Source organism: Podarcis raffonei, chromosome 4 (assembly GCF_027172205.1).
Source record: "Podarcis raffonei isolate rPodRaf1 chromosome 4, rPodRaf1.pri, whole genome shotgun sequence".
NCBI lineage: Eukaryota > Metazoa > Chordata > Lepidosauria > Squamata > Lacertidae > Podarcis > Podarcis raffonei.
This window is the reverse complement of record NC_070605.1, coordinates 8,572,238-8,589,949: the sequence shown is the minus strand read 5'-3', so window position 1 is coordinate 8,589,949 and position 17,712 is coordinate 8,572,238. Positions and strand designations below refer to the sequence as shown.

Here is a 17,712-nt window from a genome sequence, read left to right as displayed (position 1 = left end):
ACTATGGTGGCCTTACCTGAGGAAGGACAGCAGCAAGCCAAAGGTCTCAGTGCCATTGAAAGTAAAGGTAAAGGGACCCCTGAACATTAAGTCCAGTCGCGGACGACTCTGGGGTTGTGGCGCTCATCTCGCTTTACTGGCATACAGCTTCCGGGTCATGTGGCCAGCATGACTAAGCCGCTTCTGGCGAACCAGAGCAGCACACGGAAACGCCGTTTACCTTCCTGCCAGAGCGGTACCTATTTATCTACTTGCACTTTGACGTGCTTACGAACTGCTAGGTTGGCAGGAGCAGGGACTGAGCAATGGGAGCTCACCCCGTTGTGGGGAGTTGAACCGCCGACCTTCTGATCAGCAAGTCCTAGGCTCTGTGGTTTAACCCACAGCGCCACCCGCGTCCCTTCAAAACCATCATCAGTTGGGATCAGTTGGTCCCTCACCTTTCCCGCCCCGACCTGGCCACAGTGATCCATGCGACAGTCACCTCCAGGCTTGACTACTGTAACTCGCTCTACATGGGGCTGCCCTTGAAACTGTCCCAGAAACTCCAGCGGGTGCAGAATGCTGCAGTGAGGCTCCTCACGGGGTCCCTGCCATGGGAGCATATTCACCCAGTGCTCTACCAGCTGCACTGGCTCCCGGTGGAATACAGGGTCAGGTTCAAGGTGCTGGTTTTGACCTTTAAAGCCCTATGCGGTCCAGGACCCTCGTACTTATGGGACCGCCTCTCCTGGTATGTCCTGAAGAGGACCCTAAGGTCCATAAGTAATAACAGCTTAAAGGTCCTGGGGCCCTAAGGAAGCCAGACTATCTTCCACCAGGGCCAGGGCCTTTTCAGTGATGGCTCCGACCTGGTGGAATGCTCTGTCCCACGAGACTAGGGCCCTGCAGGACTTGATTTCCTTCCACAGGGCCTGTAAGACAGAGCTATTCCACCTGGCCTTCAATCTGAATTAGCCTGATCCTTCATTCCCTTTCCTCTTCTATGAAGAAACCCTTTCTTTAAATTGGCCAGTTAGCCCTGGTGATCATTTGATGTCTACTGACTGGGGTTTTGTCCCCCCCCCCCCATGACCCCTGAATTTTGAATTTTATTGATATGATGCTGTATTTTATGCTGTTTTAAAGTCGCATTTTAATCAATGTTTTATATTTGCTGTTAGCCGCCCTGAGCCCGGTTTTTAAACCGGGAAGGGCGGGGTATAAATAAAAAATTATTATAATATTATTATTATTGATGCAGTATCAAATAGGGGGGAGCTCGTGCAATGGAGAGAGAAGGAAACCTCAAGCCAATCGCAGCCAATTTTGTGGTTGAAGTTTAGCAAACATCTCTTCTGGGTGGGAGATGATATAATGGATGACCTGCATTATCATCTGCTGTATTATTAATAGAAATGGATCTAGGAGGAACTGGCCCCTGTGGAAATTAAATGTACACTTATATGGAAATCACAAAGCAGATACCCGCCCCTCAAAAAAAACCTCCACAGAAAGCAAGAAACCTAAAGAGGAATTAGGTTTTAATTAAGGGAGCTGCTGGAGGTGGAAGGATTCTTTACCCATCTTTTATTAAAATATAGGCAATTTTATCAAACATTCATTCTGTCTGCAAAAGTTCCTGACACACACATTTTGGGCCCCTGGGCTAAAAGGTTAGAACAAGATTTCCTGGCAGTCGGGCTCACATTAAGTTTGTTTGATCAATATTGTATGAATTGCTTTAACATGCTTTGCATCTCTTTCCAGCAAGCACAGAAATACAGGAAAATATAGGTTAAAATCTCCCTTTTAAAACGCACATTTGTAGGAGGAAAGGCGCTCACACCTTTTAGAAAGTTCTCATATGCAAATGAGCCAAATGAAGTGTTTTTTAAAAATATTGTTGCTATATATATAGCTTCAAATCAGAATCCATTTTGAGTAATTCAGTTCACTTGACTTCTCTGTAAGGTCTTGCCACTTGTAAGAACGTGCAAGAATAATGCAGGCAACAACATTTTTCCGGACGTCTGTACAGTGGTGCCTCGCAAGACGAAATTAATCCGTTCCGCGAGTCTCTTCGTCTTGCGGTTTTTTCGTCTTGCGAAGCACGGCTATTAGCGGCTTAGCGGCTATTAACGGCTTAGCGGCTTTAAGAAAAAGGAAACAAACTCGCAAGAATTCGCAAGACGTTTCGTCTTGTGAAGCAAGCCCATAGGGAAATTCGTCTTGCGGAACGACTCAAAAAACGGAAAACTCTTTCGTCTAGCGAGTTTTTCGTCTTGCGAGGCATTCGTCTTGCGGGGCACCACTGTAATTTAAAGCTTAGTATCGGTGGTTCCCAATCTTTACCCTTTCTTAGACTCTTTTCCTTGGGGGTAGACCCTCCCACACCCTGCTTCAATGGAAGCTAGATCATGGAACTAAGGAAGCTGCCTTGTACTGACCCAAACCATTGGTCCATCTAGCTGTCTACACTGAACTACTACCAAATTATGGCACTTTTCAACTGCATTTGTACATTTCTGCTGCCCATTTTCAGAATACAATGGACGCTCGGGTTGCATATATGATCAGTGCGGGAGGCACGTTCGCAACCCGCAGCGCCGTGTCGGCGCATGTGCAGGTTGTGATTCGGCGCTTCTGCGCATGCGTCAAAACCCGGAAGTAACCCGTTCCGGTACTTCTGGGTTCGGCGTGGTGCGCAACCCGAAAACACACAACCTGAAGCGTCTGTAACCCAAGGTATGACAGACAACCAGTGATCAAAGAAACCAGGCAGAATTGCCATGTATACCTACAGAGTGCATGCAGTTTTTACTGAGAAAGCACCTGACATTTTGTAAAAAAAAGACGTGTTGATAATGGCAAGTCTGTTAATGGTGCTTAGAGAATGAAAGATCTGATGAAAAACACACAGACACAAGAGCCACAAGATGTGGCTTACAAACAAGGAAGTACATACCGCCAAATGTGGCTAACTGGAAAATAGAAAACTCCGTTTACCTGGGGCATAGCCAGGGCTGGTGGTCGGGTACATATTTGGGTTGTAGGTGGGGGCAGCCGTGGGATATCCAGCAGGATAACCTGAGAAGAGAGATGAGGTACTTTAGCTGGGGGAAAGTCAAACAGCAAATATCTGTGCAAAGAGAGAGAGAATGAAGCGATTAAAAGGAATAAAAAGACGACAGGTCAGCAGGAGAACTAGCCAGGGACTCAGATTCTGCACCTCCTTACTTTCTCCAAAAGGCAATGAAACATAAAGACATACAAATAGCCCCTTACCTGACAATTGCCCCCAGTTTCTAAAATACTCCATGTGCAAAAAATGAGGATTTTTAAAAAAATATTATGACACCTGTATACATCTTTTCAACCCTAACCGTTCTCACAAGTGGTCCATGATAAAATAATCAGAATGTTTGGTGAAGTTTTCTCCTAGGGAGAAATAGCAGCTGTGAAAAAGAGATTTTTATTAGCACTGAGCAGAGGGGGGAAGTTTTAACTATCTCATTTCTTCTCCCCCTACCCCCCTCACAAACAGACACACGCCATGGTCCTCATTGTGATTCCTCCCCTCAAAAAAAGTCAGGGGTCCCTTTACCTTTACTGTGATTTAAAAAACACCAACAGATACAGGAAAACAACAATAATAGGAACAGATACAGGAAAACAATATTAATATTAACAATATTAATAACAATAGTATTCAACCATGCTGGAGGGACGGTGTTCTTCAGGGTCCGTGCCCCAGTTTACTACATACCCCAACCATTGATGTATTTTTAATCCTTGTTGGGAGCCGTCCAGAGTGGCTGGGGAAACCCAGGCAGATGGGTGGGGTACAAATAATAAATTATTATTATTATTATTATTATTATTATTATTATTATTATTACTGCTGCTGCTAAAGCCCTAAGAGGCAAAGGATGTTGGAGGCGGGGGGGGGGGGGAGAGAAGAAGCAGTTACAAGGAACTCTTCTTCCTGCTGCCAGAACAGCCCCCCATCACCAGCCCCCCATTACCAGAATCATGGATAGGCAAACTAATAAGGCCCGGGGGCCGGATCCGGCCCAGTCGCCTTCTCAATCCGGCCCATGGTCGGTCATGTTTTTACATGAGTAGAATGTGCCTTTTTATTTAAAATGCATCTCTGGGTTATTTGTGGGGCCTGCCTGGTGTTTTCACATAAGCTGAATGTGTGCTTTTATTTAAAATGCATCTCTGGGTTATTTGTGGGGCAGAGGAATTCCTTCATTTGCCCCTCCCCCCCAAAAAAAACCATAGTCTGGCCCCCCACAAGGTCTGAGGGACACTGGACCGGCCCCCGGCTGAAAAAGTTTACTGAGCCAGATGTTTTCAATCCCAATGCTGAACTAGTGTAGCTCCTGATTCTGCTCCTCTGAAAGGTGGAAGCAGCAAAAGGTGCATATTGTAGGGGGACGGACGATGCTTTTCAAAGCCCTCTGCCCAGTCTGCCAGCAGTTTTTCTTGCCCGATAACCAATGCACTTTTCAGGTGAGTAGACAAACCCCAAGTCCTATTAAAATGCAGCCACTGGACGACTAGGAAAGCAATCACCCGCCCCACAGAAGTGCTTGCAGGATGTGCCCCCTCTTCTACCCAACTCCATGGGCACCCTGAGTAGCTATGGGACATGTCTGGGATCTTTGCCTCCCCTTTACAAATTTATGAAGCCTCCTCCTTGAAGTTAATTAGAATCATCTATTTCAACAGTCATTACCACCGTGATGGAATAAATAACTATTTGTTCCAACCTCTCATTTTCATCAGCGTTGCAATTCTGCTACTAAATCAGGTTAATTAAAAATGGTTGCAGTTAATGCCGGAGATGCCGACGATTCGCTAATAGTATGTAAAGCCCATGCCACTGAGGAGGCTGTGGGGTGTACAGGATTCTGGCAATCAAACGTCTCTTTTGAGTGTTATTTATAGAATCAGCAGCGGCACACAGAATTCTAATGAGGGCATAGCCAAGTCAAAGGAAGAAATGCGCACTTGGCTTCTCATGCGAAGGCTCTTGACTGTGGATTCGGGGGGCGGTTCTTTTGGCTGCTTCTTTTTTTAAGAAGGAAAGGCAAATGCACTGCCGCGATGACTAATTCGCTGCTGTCTTTTTACTACACATCACATCCATCTTCCTCGCCTCTGAGCGTTTCGTAACAAAAGTGCCCTTTAGATGTTACCGCAGTGGCGCGAGAGCTTTTCCTCCGAGGGCTCCTTCCCTGACGCCACCGCAACGTCCCAGTGAAAGTGAAGCTCAGTCGCGCGGGGCCTTAGGACCTGGTTTGACGCCCTCGATATGGCTGGGTGGCAACTGTTCGGAACGAAGCTGCACAGCTGTAACTGCCGCCAGCTGAATCCACAGGAGAGCTGAGGCTGGAATGGCCCAAGTCCTAGACTACTTGGGACCATGGAAGGTCGACTCACCTCTTATATACCCATAGATTACTGTACTCTGCAAGTGAGGGCCTCCAGCGAACAATGGAGGTCCGCTTCAAACAATGTGGGAATTGGGTCTATAATAATAATAATAATAATAATAATAATAATAATAATAATAATAATAAATTTTATTTATACCCCGCCCTCCCCAGCCAAGGCCGGGCTCAGGGCAGCTAACAACCAAGAATAAAAACAAGTTGAATGAATACAACTTAAAAACAAGATTAAAATACAACATTAAAACATTAAATGCAGCCTCATCACAGGAAGAGAAAGGAAGGAAGAAAGGGGGGGGGAATCAGATTGACTCCAAGCCAAAGGCCAGGCGGAACAACTCTGTCTTACAGGCCCTGCGGAAAGGAATCAGATCCTGCAGGGCCCTGGTCTCATGAGGCAGAGTGTTCCACCAGGCCGGGGCCAGTGCTGAAAAGGCCCTGGCTCTGGTTGAGGCTAATCTAACTTCCTTAGGGACTTCTAGGGTGTTGCTATTTATGGACCTTGAGGCTCTCTGTGGGGCATACCGGGAGAGGCGGTCCCGTAGGTACGAGGGTCCTAGTGTCATGGCGCCTAGCCTTTGGAACTCCCCTCCCCTTGAATATTAGACAGGTGACATCTCTGTTGTCTTTTCAGTGCCAGCTGAAGACCTTTCACTCTCAGCAAGCCTCATAGTAGAGATCTTCCCCACTCTGCATCAGTACTGGGATTGTTTTTTAAAAGATGCTTGAAAGTTTTCTCTTTTTTAATGCTTTCATCGCTTTATTGCTTGTTGTCTGCTGCCAGGACTCCTTTCAAAGAAAGGTTTCAGGAACACTCTCTACCTGGCCTTGATAGCTAATGCAATGTTTTTTAGGACGCATCCTATTTTGGTGATTGTTAGTTGATTTAAACCAGGAGTCAGCAAAGACCCACTCTTTTCCCAAAGCACCCCCTCCCAAAAGGACCGCCCGCCACCGCCACTCACGCCGAAGCCGCCTTGTCTTCAGCAGCCAATCAGAAGCCGTGCCACAGAAGTCAGGCTCCGCACCGGTTTAGCACAGGGACTGACCTAGCGGGCGGCAGGGTCCGCAAGGTTCATGGGCCAGATTAACGAGCTCAGCGGGCCGCATCCAGCCCGCAGGCCTTAATTTGTTGACCTCTGATTTAAACTGAGTTGAACTGGGTGGTTTAAATTGTTGTAAACCACCCCTGCATCTTAGGGCAAAAGGCAAGTGATAAGTTAAATACCGTATTTTTCGCTCTATAGGACACACTTTTCCCCCTCCAAAAATTAAGGGGAAATGTGTGTGCGTCCTATGGAGCGAATGCATGCTCCTTGGCTTCAGCGATAGCAACGCGAAGCCTCCAAAGTGCAGAGGGAGAGTTCCCCCCGCGCTCTGGAGGCTTTGCGTTGCTTTTGCTGAAGCTGCCTGAAGCCCCCAGAGCGCAGCGCGAACTCCCGCTGCGCTCCGGGGGCTTCAGGCAGCTATCTGCAAGCCTTCGGAGCGCAGCAGGAGTTCCTGCTGCTCTCCGAAGGCTTGCGGATAGCCGCCTGAAGCCTAGAGAGCGAGAGGGGTCGGTGCACACCCATCCCTCTTGCGCTCCAGGCTTCGCTTTGCTGGAGAGGCGCTGCACAGTTTTCCCTCTCTGCGCAGCGCCCCTTCAGCGAAGCGGGAGGAGAAATGGAAGGGGCCCCGTTTCTCCTTCCGTTTCACTGAAGGGGTGCTGAGCAGGGGGGGGGGAGAATCCCACTCCATTTTCCCCCTCCTATGGTCCGGTGCATCTTATAGAGCGAAAAATACAGTACTAACCCCCTCCACCATGTTACAGCAGGGTGAATTGCTGCTGACCAATCTCTGGCGTCCAGATAGCGCTTGCTAGTGTGCTTCAAATGAAAGACGCAGGAGATACACAGACAGGCCCTTTACAACTGGCAGGGTCACCTGCAAGCAACTGCAACATGTGGAGCAAAACAAAAGCGGAGACGGTACCCAGAGATGCTATCGCACGTAGCGAATCGGGTGTAATTACTTTGGTAAAAATAGGTAAGCGAAAAGGCAGCCATGCTGACATGAAATCAATTCTTCTTCCCCTGCATTCGTCTTGCTTTTCGGTTCTCAGGGGCCGTTATTGTTTCTAGATCTATGTCAGAAAGGAAACTGACTGACCCACAGCCCAGCGCAGCAGACAACTCCGTGAGCTCAGATGCCTGAACCCGGGTCTCTTGCTCAAGTGCAACACAATCTACACAATCTACTCCCCAGCACAACGATGTGAAGCTAGAGAGAGAACGTGCCTTGCTCACGTGCAGACCTCATCAGCTCCAGCATTTATTTATTTTAATAAAAAGAGTAGGTAGCAGGTGATGTGAAAGGCCTCTCTCAGCCTAAGACCTTGGGGAACTGCTGCCAGCCAGAGTAGGCAATATTAGGAAATGGAAAGAAGTCGTCCCAGCAAAAGAAGAATGGATACAAAAGCTTATGGAATATGCAGAAATGGCAAAACTTCAAAGAAAAATAAGAAATCAAGATAGCCAACTTTTTTATCAAAGAATGGAAATGGTTTACTGAATATTTACAAACTGTAAACATATAAGAACATTGGCAGGATTATTGTAAGAACCTGCAGTTTTATAAGAGTATATATTTAAAGTAGATGAATAAATGAGCAAATTAAGTTAATTTGGATATGCAGAAAATATTAAAAATAAATTTAAGGAACTGCAGGAAGAGGGGGAAGGAAGTTGAGTTTTGAAGTGTTAAAATGATTGCAAAATTATTGAAATGTATAAAACTGAAAATCATAAATTATATGAGAGACGGTGTTAGGAAAACACCAGCTTCCTACCTGCTTCCTCCACCACCACCACCCCACCTCACCAAGATTGCACAGAAAACTCCAAAGTATTGATGACTGCAGCTCGAAACAAAATAGGCATCAGTTTTGCCAAATACAGTAGGCCTGAAGTGCAGGACGCTTTGCAAATGTTTAGCATGGTGCATATTCAATAGAAGGATGACATATCATGTAAAAGTAGTTCAGAGTACAAGCAGAGCTTTCAACCGAAGCAAAGGAGAGCTCACCGGAGGGAAGAGGAACACTCACCACTGGCAGATTTATGGAGATGCAGTAGCACCTCTTCCCATTTGCAACCCTTGCTGGTTTCTACAGTTATCTGGAATTTCTCCTGCTGAAGATTGAGCCCCTCTTGCTCTACTGCACTGGGGTTTCCTGTAGCTCAGGACCAGAATCAGCTTACCCAGTTGGATGGAACTGCAACACTAGTTTCCCCGAAAGGGCTGTCTCACGGAAGATGGAGCAAGCTTGTATTCTCTTGCTCTGGAACATGGGTTGGCAAACTAAGGCCCGTGGGCTGGATCCGGCCAAATTAGAATCATAGAATCATAGAATCATAGAGTTGGAAGAGACCACAAGGGCCATCGAGTCCAACCCCCTGCCAAGCAGGAAACACCATCAGAGCACTCCTGACATATGGTTGTCAAGCCTCTGCTTAAAGACCTCCAAAGAAGGAGACTCCACCACACTCCTTGGCAGCAAATTCCACTGTCAAACAGCTCTTACGGTCAGGAAGTTCTTCCTAATGTTTAGGTGGAATCTCTTCTTGTAGTTTGGATCCATTGCTCCGTGTCCGCTTCTCTGGAGCAGCAGAAAACAACCTTTCTCCCTCCTCTATGTGACATCCTTTTATATATTTGAACATGGCTATCATATCACCGCTTAACCTCCTCTTCTCCAGGCTAAACATGCCCAGCTCCCTTAGCCGTTCCTCATAAGGCATCGTTTCCAGGCCTCTGACCATTTTGGTTGCCCTCCTGGACACGTTCCAGTTTGTCAGTGTCCTTCTTGAACTGTGGTGCCCAGAACTGGACACAGTACTCCAGGTGAGGTCTGACCAGAGCAGAATACAGTGGCACTATTACTTCCCTTGATCTAGATGCTATACTCCTATTGATGCAGCCCAGAATTGCATTGGCTTCAGGATCCGGCCCGCGGATGGTCTGTGGATTGGTGTGGGCCGTGGGGATTCTGCTCAAATTTTTTTGCGCCACCTTTTTCTTTTTGTGACGCCATTCCCCCCCCCTCCCTCTCATGCACCAGGTATGGACCTGCCCCTCAGCCCATCGAGGGCTGCCAGGCTATGGCCACCATCCTGCCTGCAGGAGCCCTCGGGAGGTGGTGGATTCTCCTTCTTGGAGGTTTTTAAGCAGAGGTTGGGTGGCCATCTGCCATGGATGCTTTAGCAGAGATTCCTGCATTGCAGGGGGTTGGACTAGATGACCCTTGGGGTCCAACTTTACAATTCTATGATTTTATCCTCTATAGATATTTAAACCTCTGTGTGTATGCACACACACACACACAGCTGGCTCCCTTCCAGCCCTGTGAATGGCAAGACCTCAGAATCCAGAAATATTGCCCATTAATTGAGTCAGCCTTTGAAGACGGAGCTCTCTTTCAAGCCAGAATTTAAGGCTGCTATAAATAATATTTGTTTATCTCTTTCATCTACCTGTTAAATCTGTGTTGATTCGCTCAACATGAAAGGATTTGAAGTGTGCAAAAGACGCCATCCTTTTGAAGGAAGTGTAAAGGGAGAGGCAAAGAATGCAGCAGTTTCTGAAGCCTAGGCTGATAATGAGCGCATTAATACAAGGCACAAATACAAGATGGGTGACACCTGGCTTGAGAGCAGTACATGTGAAAAGGATCTAGGAGTCTTGGTTGACCACAAACTGGACATGAGCCAACAGTGTGACGCGGCAGCTAAAAAAGCCAATGCAATTCTGGGCTGCATCAATAGGAGTATAGCATCTAGATCAAGGGAAGTAATAGTGCCACTGTATTCTGCTCTGGTCAGACCTCACCTGGAGTACTGTGTCCAGTTCTGGGCACCACAGTTCAAGAAGGACACTGACAAACTGGAACGTGTCCAGAGGAGGGCAACCAAAATGGTCAAAGGCCTGGAAACGATGCCTTATGAGGAACGGCTAAGGGAGCTGGGCATGTTTAGCCTGGAGAAGAGGAGGCTAAGGGGTGATATGATAGCCATGTTCAAATATATAAAAGGATGTCACATAGAGGAGGGAGAAAGGTTGTTTTCTGCTGCTCCAGAGAAGCGGACACGGAGCAATGGATCCAAACTACAAGAAAGAAGATTCCACCTCAACATTAGGAAGAACTTCCTGACAGTAAGAGCTGTTTGACAGTGGAATTTGCTGCCAAGGAGTGTGGTGGAGTCTCCTTCTTTGGAGGTCTTTAAGCAGAGGCTTGACAACCATATGTCAGGAGTGCTCTGATGGTGTTTCCTGCTTGGCAGGGGGTTGGACTCGATGGCCCTTGTGGTCTCTTCCAACTCTATGATTCTATGATTCTATGATTCTAAGTTTTCCCTTTCTCCCCTGAACCCATTTGGATTCTAATCAGCCCAAGAACTCCCATCAGTCAGAGACTGCAAGGAAACGGACCATCAGACAACACTGCTGAGATTGTACGTTGATGACCTGCACAGCTTTGATCCACACCATTTCCCTCTTCTTCTTTTTTTGTTTCATTTTCTCTGTCGGTGGAAACTATGCCTGTACAGTCAGGGGTTTACTTTACTACCCATACTCCAGTGCAGTTGTGACAGTGGTCCCCTGCCAACCCTGAAAGCCAGCATTGGGGATGCAAGCCATCTTCAGAGCAGTTTCCCTTGAGCAAGCACACCAACATGAACCTGGTTAGCACTAACTGCCTTCTCTTCCAACCACAAATACCACATTGGCCTGAATATAAGCCACACCCACAAATAATAATAAATAATAATAAATTTTTATTTATACCCCGCCCTTCCTGGTTCAGAAAACCGGGCTCAGGGCGGCTAACAACAAATTTAAAACACTTAATTGATGCTACAAAAAACAGCATAAAATACAGGATAAAACGTGAATAACAATAAAATCAAAAATTAATTTAAGGGGTAAATCCATCCAATAAACATTAGATGACCACCAGGGCTAGCTGGCTAAATTAGTCCTGTTTGGGCCAGCGAGGAGACCAGGGGAGAATTAGCTGTGGGATCCCAGAGCGGGTAATCTTCATAAAAAGGAGAGGGGGAGGGAAGGAAGGGGAACAAAAGATCAGGCTAAGTTCAAATTGAAAGCCAGGCGGAATAGTTGTCTTACAGGCCCTGCGGAAGGAAGTTCAATCCTGAAGGGCCCTGGTCTCATGGGGCAGAACATTCCACCAGGTCGGAGCTGTCACTGAAAAGGCCCTGATGGAGGATAGTCGGACTTCCTTAGGGCCTGCGACCTCTAAACGATGATTATTCACAGTTATTCATTTGAAGGTTTGGGGGAGGCTTGGGAGCCGCAGACGGGACGGGAGCCGTTGCCCCACACCGCTTTCTGGGGGGGGGGGAGCCACGTCACTTTGCTGTCGGCCTTCCCCCTTCTCAGCCGGAGTAGGGGAGGCTTGGCAGCGGCGTGCGGGCTGTGCGCCATTGCCCCGCGTTCCTGGGCTGCTCTCTGGGAGGAGCTGCGCCACCTTGTCGCCGGCCTCACCCCCTTCCCCCGACGGCTCAGGGGAGGCTTGGGAGCGGCAGGCAGGCTGCGCGCCACTGCCTCATGCTCCCAGGCTGCTCTCGGGGGCGGGGGGGAGGGGTGCACCACGCTTCTTTGATGGTGGCATAGGGTCAGAAATATAAGCTGCACTTTAACTTTTCACCATAGGAATTTGGGGGGGGGGGGAGTGTGGCTTATATTCGGGCCAATACAGTAGCAAAATCTGCTTCGAGTTTAGCCTTAGGAGGGAATCAAGGATTGTGTGTGAGCACAGGCCTCCTGAAGCAGAGTAGATTGGGCAAGTCTGAGGACCAACATCTCCTTGTTGTCGTTTAGTTGTGTCCAACTCTTTGTGACCCCCCTGGACCAGAGCACGCCAGGCACTCCTATCTTCCACTGCCTCCTGCAGTTCAGTCAAACTCATGTTGGTAGCTTCGAGAACACTGTCCAACCATCTCGTCCTCTGCCGTCCCCTTCTCCTTGTGCCCTCCATCTTTCCCAACATCAGGGTCTTTTCCAGGGAGTCTTCTCTTCTCATGAGGTGGCCAAAGTATTGGAGCCTCAGCTTCAGGATCTGTCCTTCCAGTGAGCACTCAGGGCTGATTTCCTTCAGAATGGAGAGGTTAGATCTTCTTGCAGTCCATGGGACTCTCAAGAGTCTCCTCCAGCACCACAAATTCAAAAGCATCAATTCTTTGGTGATCAGCCTTCTTGATGGTCCAGCTCTCACTTCCATACATCACTACTGGGAAAACCAGAGCATTAAGTATATGGACCTTTGTTGGCAAGGAAGTAACCTGCTGATACAACACTCGACTGCTTGGGATGTGCTAACACATTCTGCAAAAGCTGGGTTCATACTGCGAGTGGGTTCCCTGCTCTGACTGCTCTTGTGTCTAATTCCATCCTGGTTCAGAGCAACCCTCCAGCATGGGAAAGGGAAAGAAGAGAAGTCAGGCCTGTCAAAATGTGGAGCCCTGGAATTCAGACCCCATCCTCGCCACAAATGAAGTATAGACAACACATTGGTAGTCTGCAATGCCTCTTCAGAAGAAACTCAATTGCAATATAACAGCCTGTTCCACTGAAAATGTCAGGCAACTGCTATTTAGCATTGCAGCATGCCATACGGCAGGCTGTGGGAGCCAGCACACACTCCCTGAAGTCGCAAATTGTTGTCAATCTGGCAGGGGAAGCATGCATATTCCTCAAAACAACTGGACAAATTCTGCAATTATAAAACAACATCTCTGTGCACCAGGGTGGTCATATCCTCATAGAGGAAGGTTTAAAAGACATCACCTTTCACCTTTAGGTGCTTAATTTCTGCACCCTAATTAACTTCAGACAGTCCCTGTGTTATTTTGGATGGTTCTGGACTAATACCAGCAGAGCAAATTGCTCTCAAATCCATTAGCTTTCGACAAAGGCAAAAGCAGATGGAGCGTGCATGGAATATTAGCAAAACCAGTTTTAGAGTGTTAAAAAGGCTTAATGCTTCTCTCCTGGGTCCCTGGGCCAGAATCAAAATGATGCTTCAGGGAACTGGGGAATTTACAGTATCTCGACTGGCAAAGCTGCACAGCTGTGTCTGCAGAAGAATCCAGTAAAAGTAAAGTCTAATATCATGGGCTGGAATAGTAGGAAGCCGTTGCTCAAAATAATAGAAGTCACAAGTATTAAAATACCAGCATACGTAGATGACTGTTAGTTTTGCATTTGTTCATTTCAAAGTTTTAATTAAAACAAATATTTAGCCACAAAGGAATTGTTACAGGAATTCTAAGGTCTCACATAAACATAAATCATATGTTCATAAATCTACACAGCAAATACATTCATAAGTATATAAACCACATATCTGAAATAGTACAGGAGAGCAATCCTGTAGGCATTTTGTAGGTTATTCCTTTCCAGGGGTCAGCAAACTTTTTCAGCAGGGGGCCGGTCCACTGTCCCGCAGACCTTGTGGGGGGCCGGACTGTATTTTTTTGGGGGGGGATGAATGAATTCCTATACCCCACAAATAACCCAGAGATGCATTTTAAATAAAACAACACATTCTACTCATGTAAAAATACGCTGATTCCTGGACTGTCCGTGGGCCAAATTTAGAAGGCATTTGGGCCAGATCCAGGCCCCAGGCCTTAGTTTGCCTGCCCATGCTTTAAACCGAGTTGAAATGGGACCATTTGCCAATTTGCTCAACTCCACTCACTCAAAATACAGAGAGAACAGAAATTTAAGAATTAGCAAACACCTTGGTACGCACTGAAATTATGACCTACTGCAGCTGATTTTAAATCACTCTAAGCTGAGCAAAAAGTTAAAATCTGTCGCTGCATGTAAAAGTTGGAGGGTGGGTGGGTGGATGGAAACACTGAAGCTTAGGTTAGAAATAAAAAATCGGCCTTAAAATCTCGAACTTTATATGAATTTAACCAGATAAAGCCTCATTTTTAAACTAGATGACAACACTAGGAAGGGTCTTAGCCTGAAGGATTCTGAAGGAGGTTTTCAAAAGCACAAATAAAGTGAGCAAAGGAAACCAGTTTATGAGGATGACACATCCTGCCCCGAAATATCTCTGACTCCTCTTTACTGTAGTTCAGCCTACCTGTCACCTGAAGTTATTCTGCCTGGATTCCCACTGACTAGTTTGTTTCCCAGCCTGCAGTTCACTTACGCTTTTAAACCCTTTAATGATTTCATTGCTTTTATTATGGATGTTAGCAGCCTTGAGCAGCTCTTGTGAAATGGAAATACATGTTAAGCCTCTCTTACTGGTATAGAACCTGGTTGACTTAGGATATTCATGGATAGAAGCACAGACCTTGCAATGTATGGTAAATGCAACTGTATGGCACCATCAAAATCTGGATAGCTGCCAAGTTCCACAAATGCAATATTAAAAAAAAAAAAGGAATACAGCAAAAACTCCCCAGTGAAATACACAAAACACCTTTTCAATTCCCATTCCTTCAAAAGGAGTCCACAGAAGAATTTACTGGTTAAAAAATAGGTTGCTTTTCATTGTTCCTTTTGTAATATTGATTTTATAAAACAACAAGACAATAATTCATATTAACATGGCCCCAGATTCCAGCCTAAAGCAGCCCACTTGGGCACAAACGCCACTTTAAGAAGAATTACAAGCAGAATGATTTGGCAATCCATGAAACAGTTTCTCTCAGAAACAGGCAACAGTAAATCCACGAGGTATAAAGGAATAATTATGGCGACATGCTGGCTGCGTCATTTTTACATAAATCTTCATCAAGGCACATGTCTGAGGACAGTAGAAATTATAGTGAATCATACTTCTGCAATTAGAGGGTTTTAAAAAACCATTTCTTCAGCTTCTGAATTTCCTTTTAAGCTGCATTTATTCACAGAGTCATGAACGATTCAATGGTCAGAAGTCAAAACCCACATATTAAATTAAATGGGAACTTTGGCCATGCAACTCAACTGTTTGGCCTGAGTCTTCCAACACATAGAAGGCAGAACACAACCTGAAGACACACAAACCACAACAGAGGACCTTTGATATGCAGGCCTATTTGCACAAGCAAAATGACACTTGGAAACAAAGCATATCAAATTATGGGTGCCCCCCCCCTGAATTTTTAAGGCCACACCCACAAATCTTGCTTTCCTCCCCCCCCCAAGCACTAGCTCAGTTTTTCACCATTCACTGAACCCATTCCAGAATCAGAATATTTGCCCTAATCACAGCAAAAAGACTGATACTGATGAATTGGCAAAATAAAAATGGGGCTCCCTTCTACGATTGGATTGGAGACTTACACAAACTCGCAACATATAAACAACATGCATATAAACGCAGACTTGCCATGGACAAATTCAATGATATTTGGACTCTGTTCTTACAAATACAGTAATAGGTTAAGATCTGGTGAAGTACAATAACAACTTTGTAAAGTATACAGTTTGGGGGGTTTCCCCACTCCCCCCTTTACTTTCCCTTCTACACGGGTGTTGTTTCTCTTTTTCTTTTTCTCTCTTTTATTTACATCTCAACATGTTTAGCACACATATCATTATGTATTTTTTAACTTGCAATAAAGAGGTCTGGGGAAAATAATATTAGAGTAAGTACCACACGCTGGCCTGTTTGACATCCAGCAAACCAGACTTTGCTTCAAGGCCACACGCTGGCCTGTTTGACATCCAAAGCGGCTGTAAAAACAGGCAAAAATTTGATTAAATATTATAACCTCATTGGTTGTAATGTGCCACACAGGACATTCTCAAGAAATAATATACGTGCCCAATTCAGTTTTGGGGGAGTCAACTTCAATTTTTTGTACATCATTTTGTACATTTTGTACTGATGGCTGGTAGCAGTGCTTTTTTTCCTGGGGGGACGCAGGAGTATGCATACCCCTAAACATTTTGTGAATCTAAGTTTGGCCTCATTGAGGGGCAGTATTTCAACATGTGTAGAAAAATGAGAGTACTTCTAAACATTTTTTTTTTTAACTGGCTGGTAGTACAATAGCTTTGTAAACAAGCATTTTGGTTTCCCTGCAAATGTCCCGGTTTTCAAAAACCCTGCACTTCAATTGGGAGAAAGTTGCACTTGCAGAGTTCAGGGGATGCTGGATTTCGGCATACTGCATCTTAAAGTAGTGCTGTAGCACAGTCAACAGTCCAGGCCCGGCCTATTCCCTTGAGGCTGGCAATCATTCAGAAGGGCAGTGATTTGAGCTGTAAACCTGGACGGCACTAGTGGATCTCCTGACATACTCCAAGAGCACTAGCAAGAGGACTCTCTAATCTTAAGACAGTCTTAATAAAGGAGGGAATATTTGCATATGCAAGCAACTAGAAAACCAATAGCCAAAGATATATCAAAGCAATGCAGAAACCAATACAGTGGCCGAATAATGGCTTGAGGCCTTTTGAAACCTATTTTGATGACCACGGCGACAAACACCTGCACTCTAAGGAGTTGTTCATTCTGTCTCACAGGCAGGATCTGTTGAACCCAACATTTAGAACTGTCGCTTAATTTCATGTCTCTTCCCTCCCTTTTAAAGTTCTTGCATGCAGCCTTCTAATTGCTTTCTCAACATATCCAGGATAATCTTCTCTCCCTGTTGTTGCAAGGATTATGGAGAAATAAAAAGATAAAGCTATGTTTTATTAATATGGAAATCAGAAATTAACTTCCATATGAAATGTTGAGACTCTTCTGCTCTCGCACTGCTCCCCGCACCCCTAGTCTTTGGAGGATTATAAATATACTGGAGAGTAATAAAAAGAGTCTTGAAGCTAACTAAGCAATCTAAACTGAGAACGGTACATTCAGAAATTCTTTTCAAGACAGAAAGGTAATACAAAACAAAAGGAACTGGCATAGGCTGGTGCCCAGAATGTGGGCATTTTCCCTGAAGAATCTCTATTCAACATAATAGACTGGCACCCAGGGAAGCTTATGAACTCTGGGCTTCTGAGCAACAACTCTCCATTAGTCCTCTTCAGCATAAGCTCTTCAGTTGCCCTTTACTATACAATTGTTTCTACAGATCTGGTCTTTTGTTGTTGTTTAGTTGTTTAGTCATGTCCAACTCTTCGTGACCCCCTGGACCAGAGCATGCCAGGCACTCCTGTCTTCCACTGCCTCCCCAGTTTGGTCAAACTCATGTTGGTAGCTTTGAGAACACTGTCCAGCCATCTCGTCCTCTGTCGTCCCCTT

The 17,712-nt window shown here is 45.8% G+C and overlaps 1 protein-coding gene across 5 annotated transcripts in view; it reads right to left on the bottom strand.

The window, feature by feature from the left end:
• The window catches only part of FAM168A (family with sequence similarity 168 member A), a 173,223-nt gene that overhangs the window by 28,030 nt on the left and 127,481 nt on the right, over window positions 1-17,712 (bottom strand). For all 5 annotated transcript variants that reach the window (XM_053385404.1, XM_053385406.1, XM_053385407.1 and 2 more), the window contains one exon: window positions 2,989-3,069. In XM_053385404.1, the coding sequence (XP_053241379.1) occupies window positions 2,989-3,069 (81 nt within the window). The remainder of the gene's footprint in view (window positions 1-2,988; window positions 3,070-17,712) is intronic.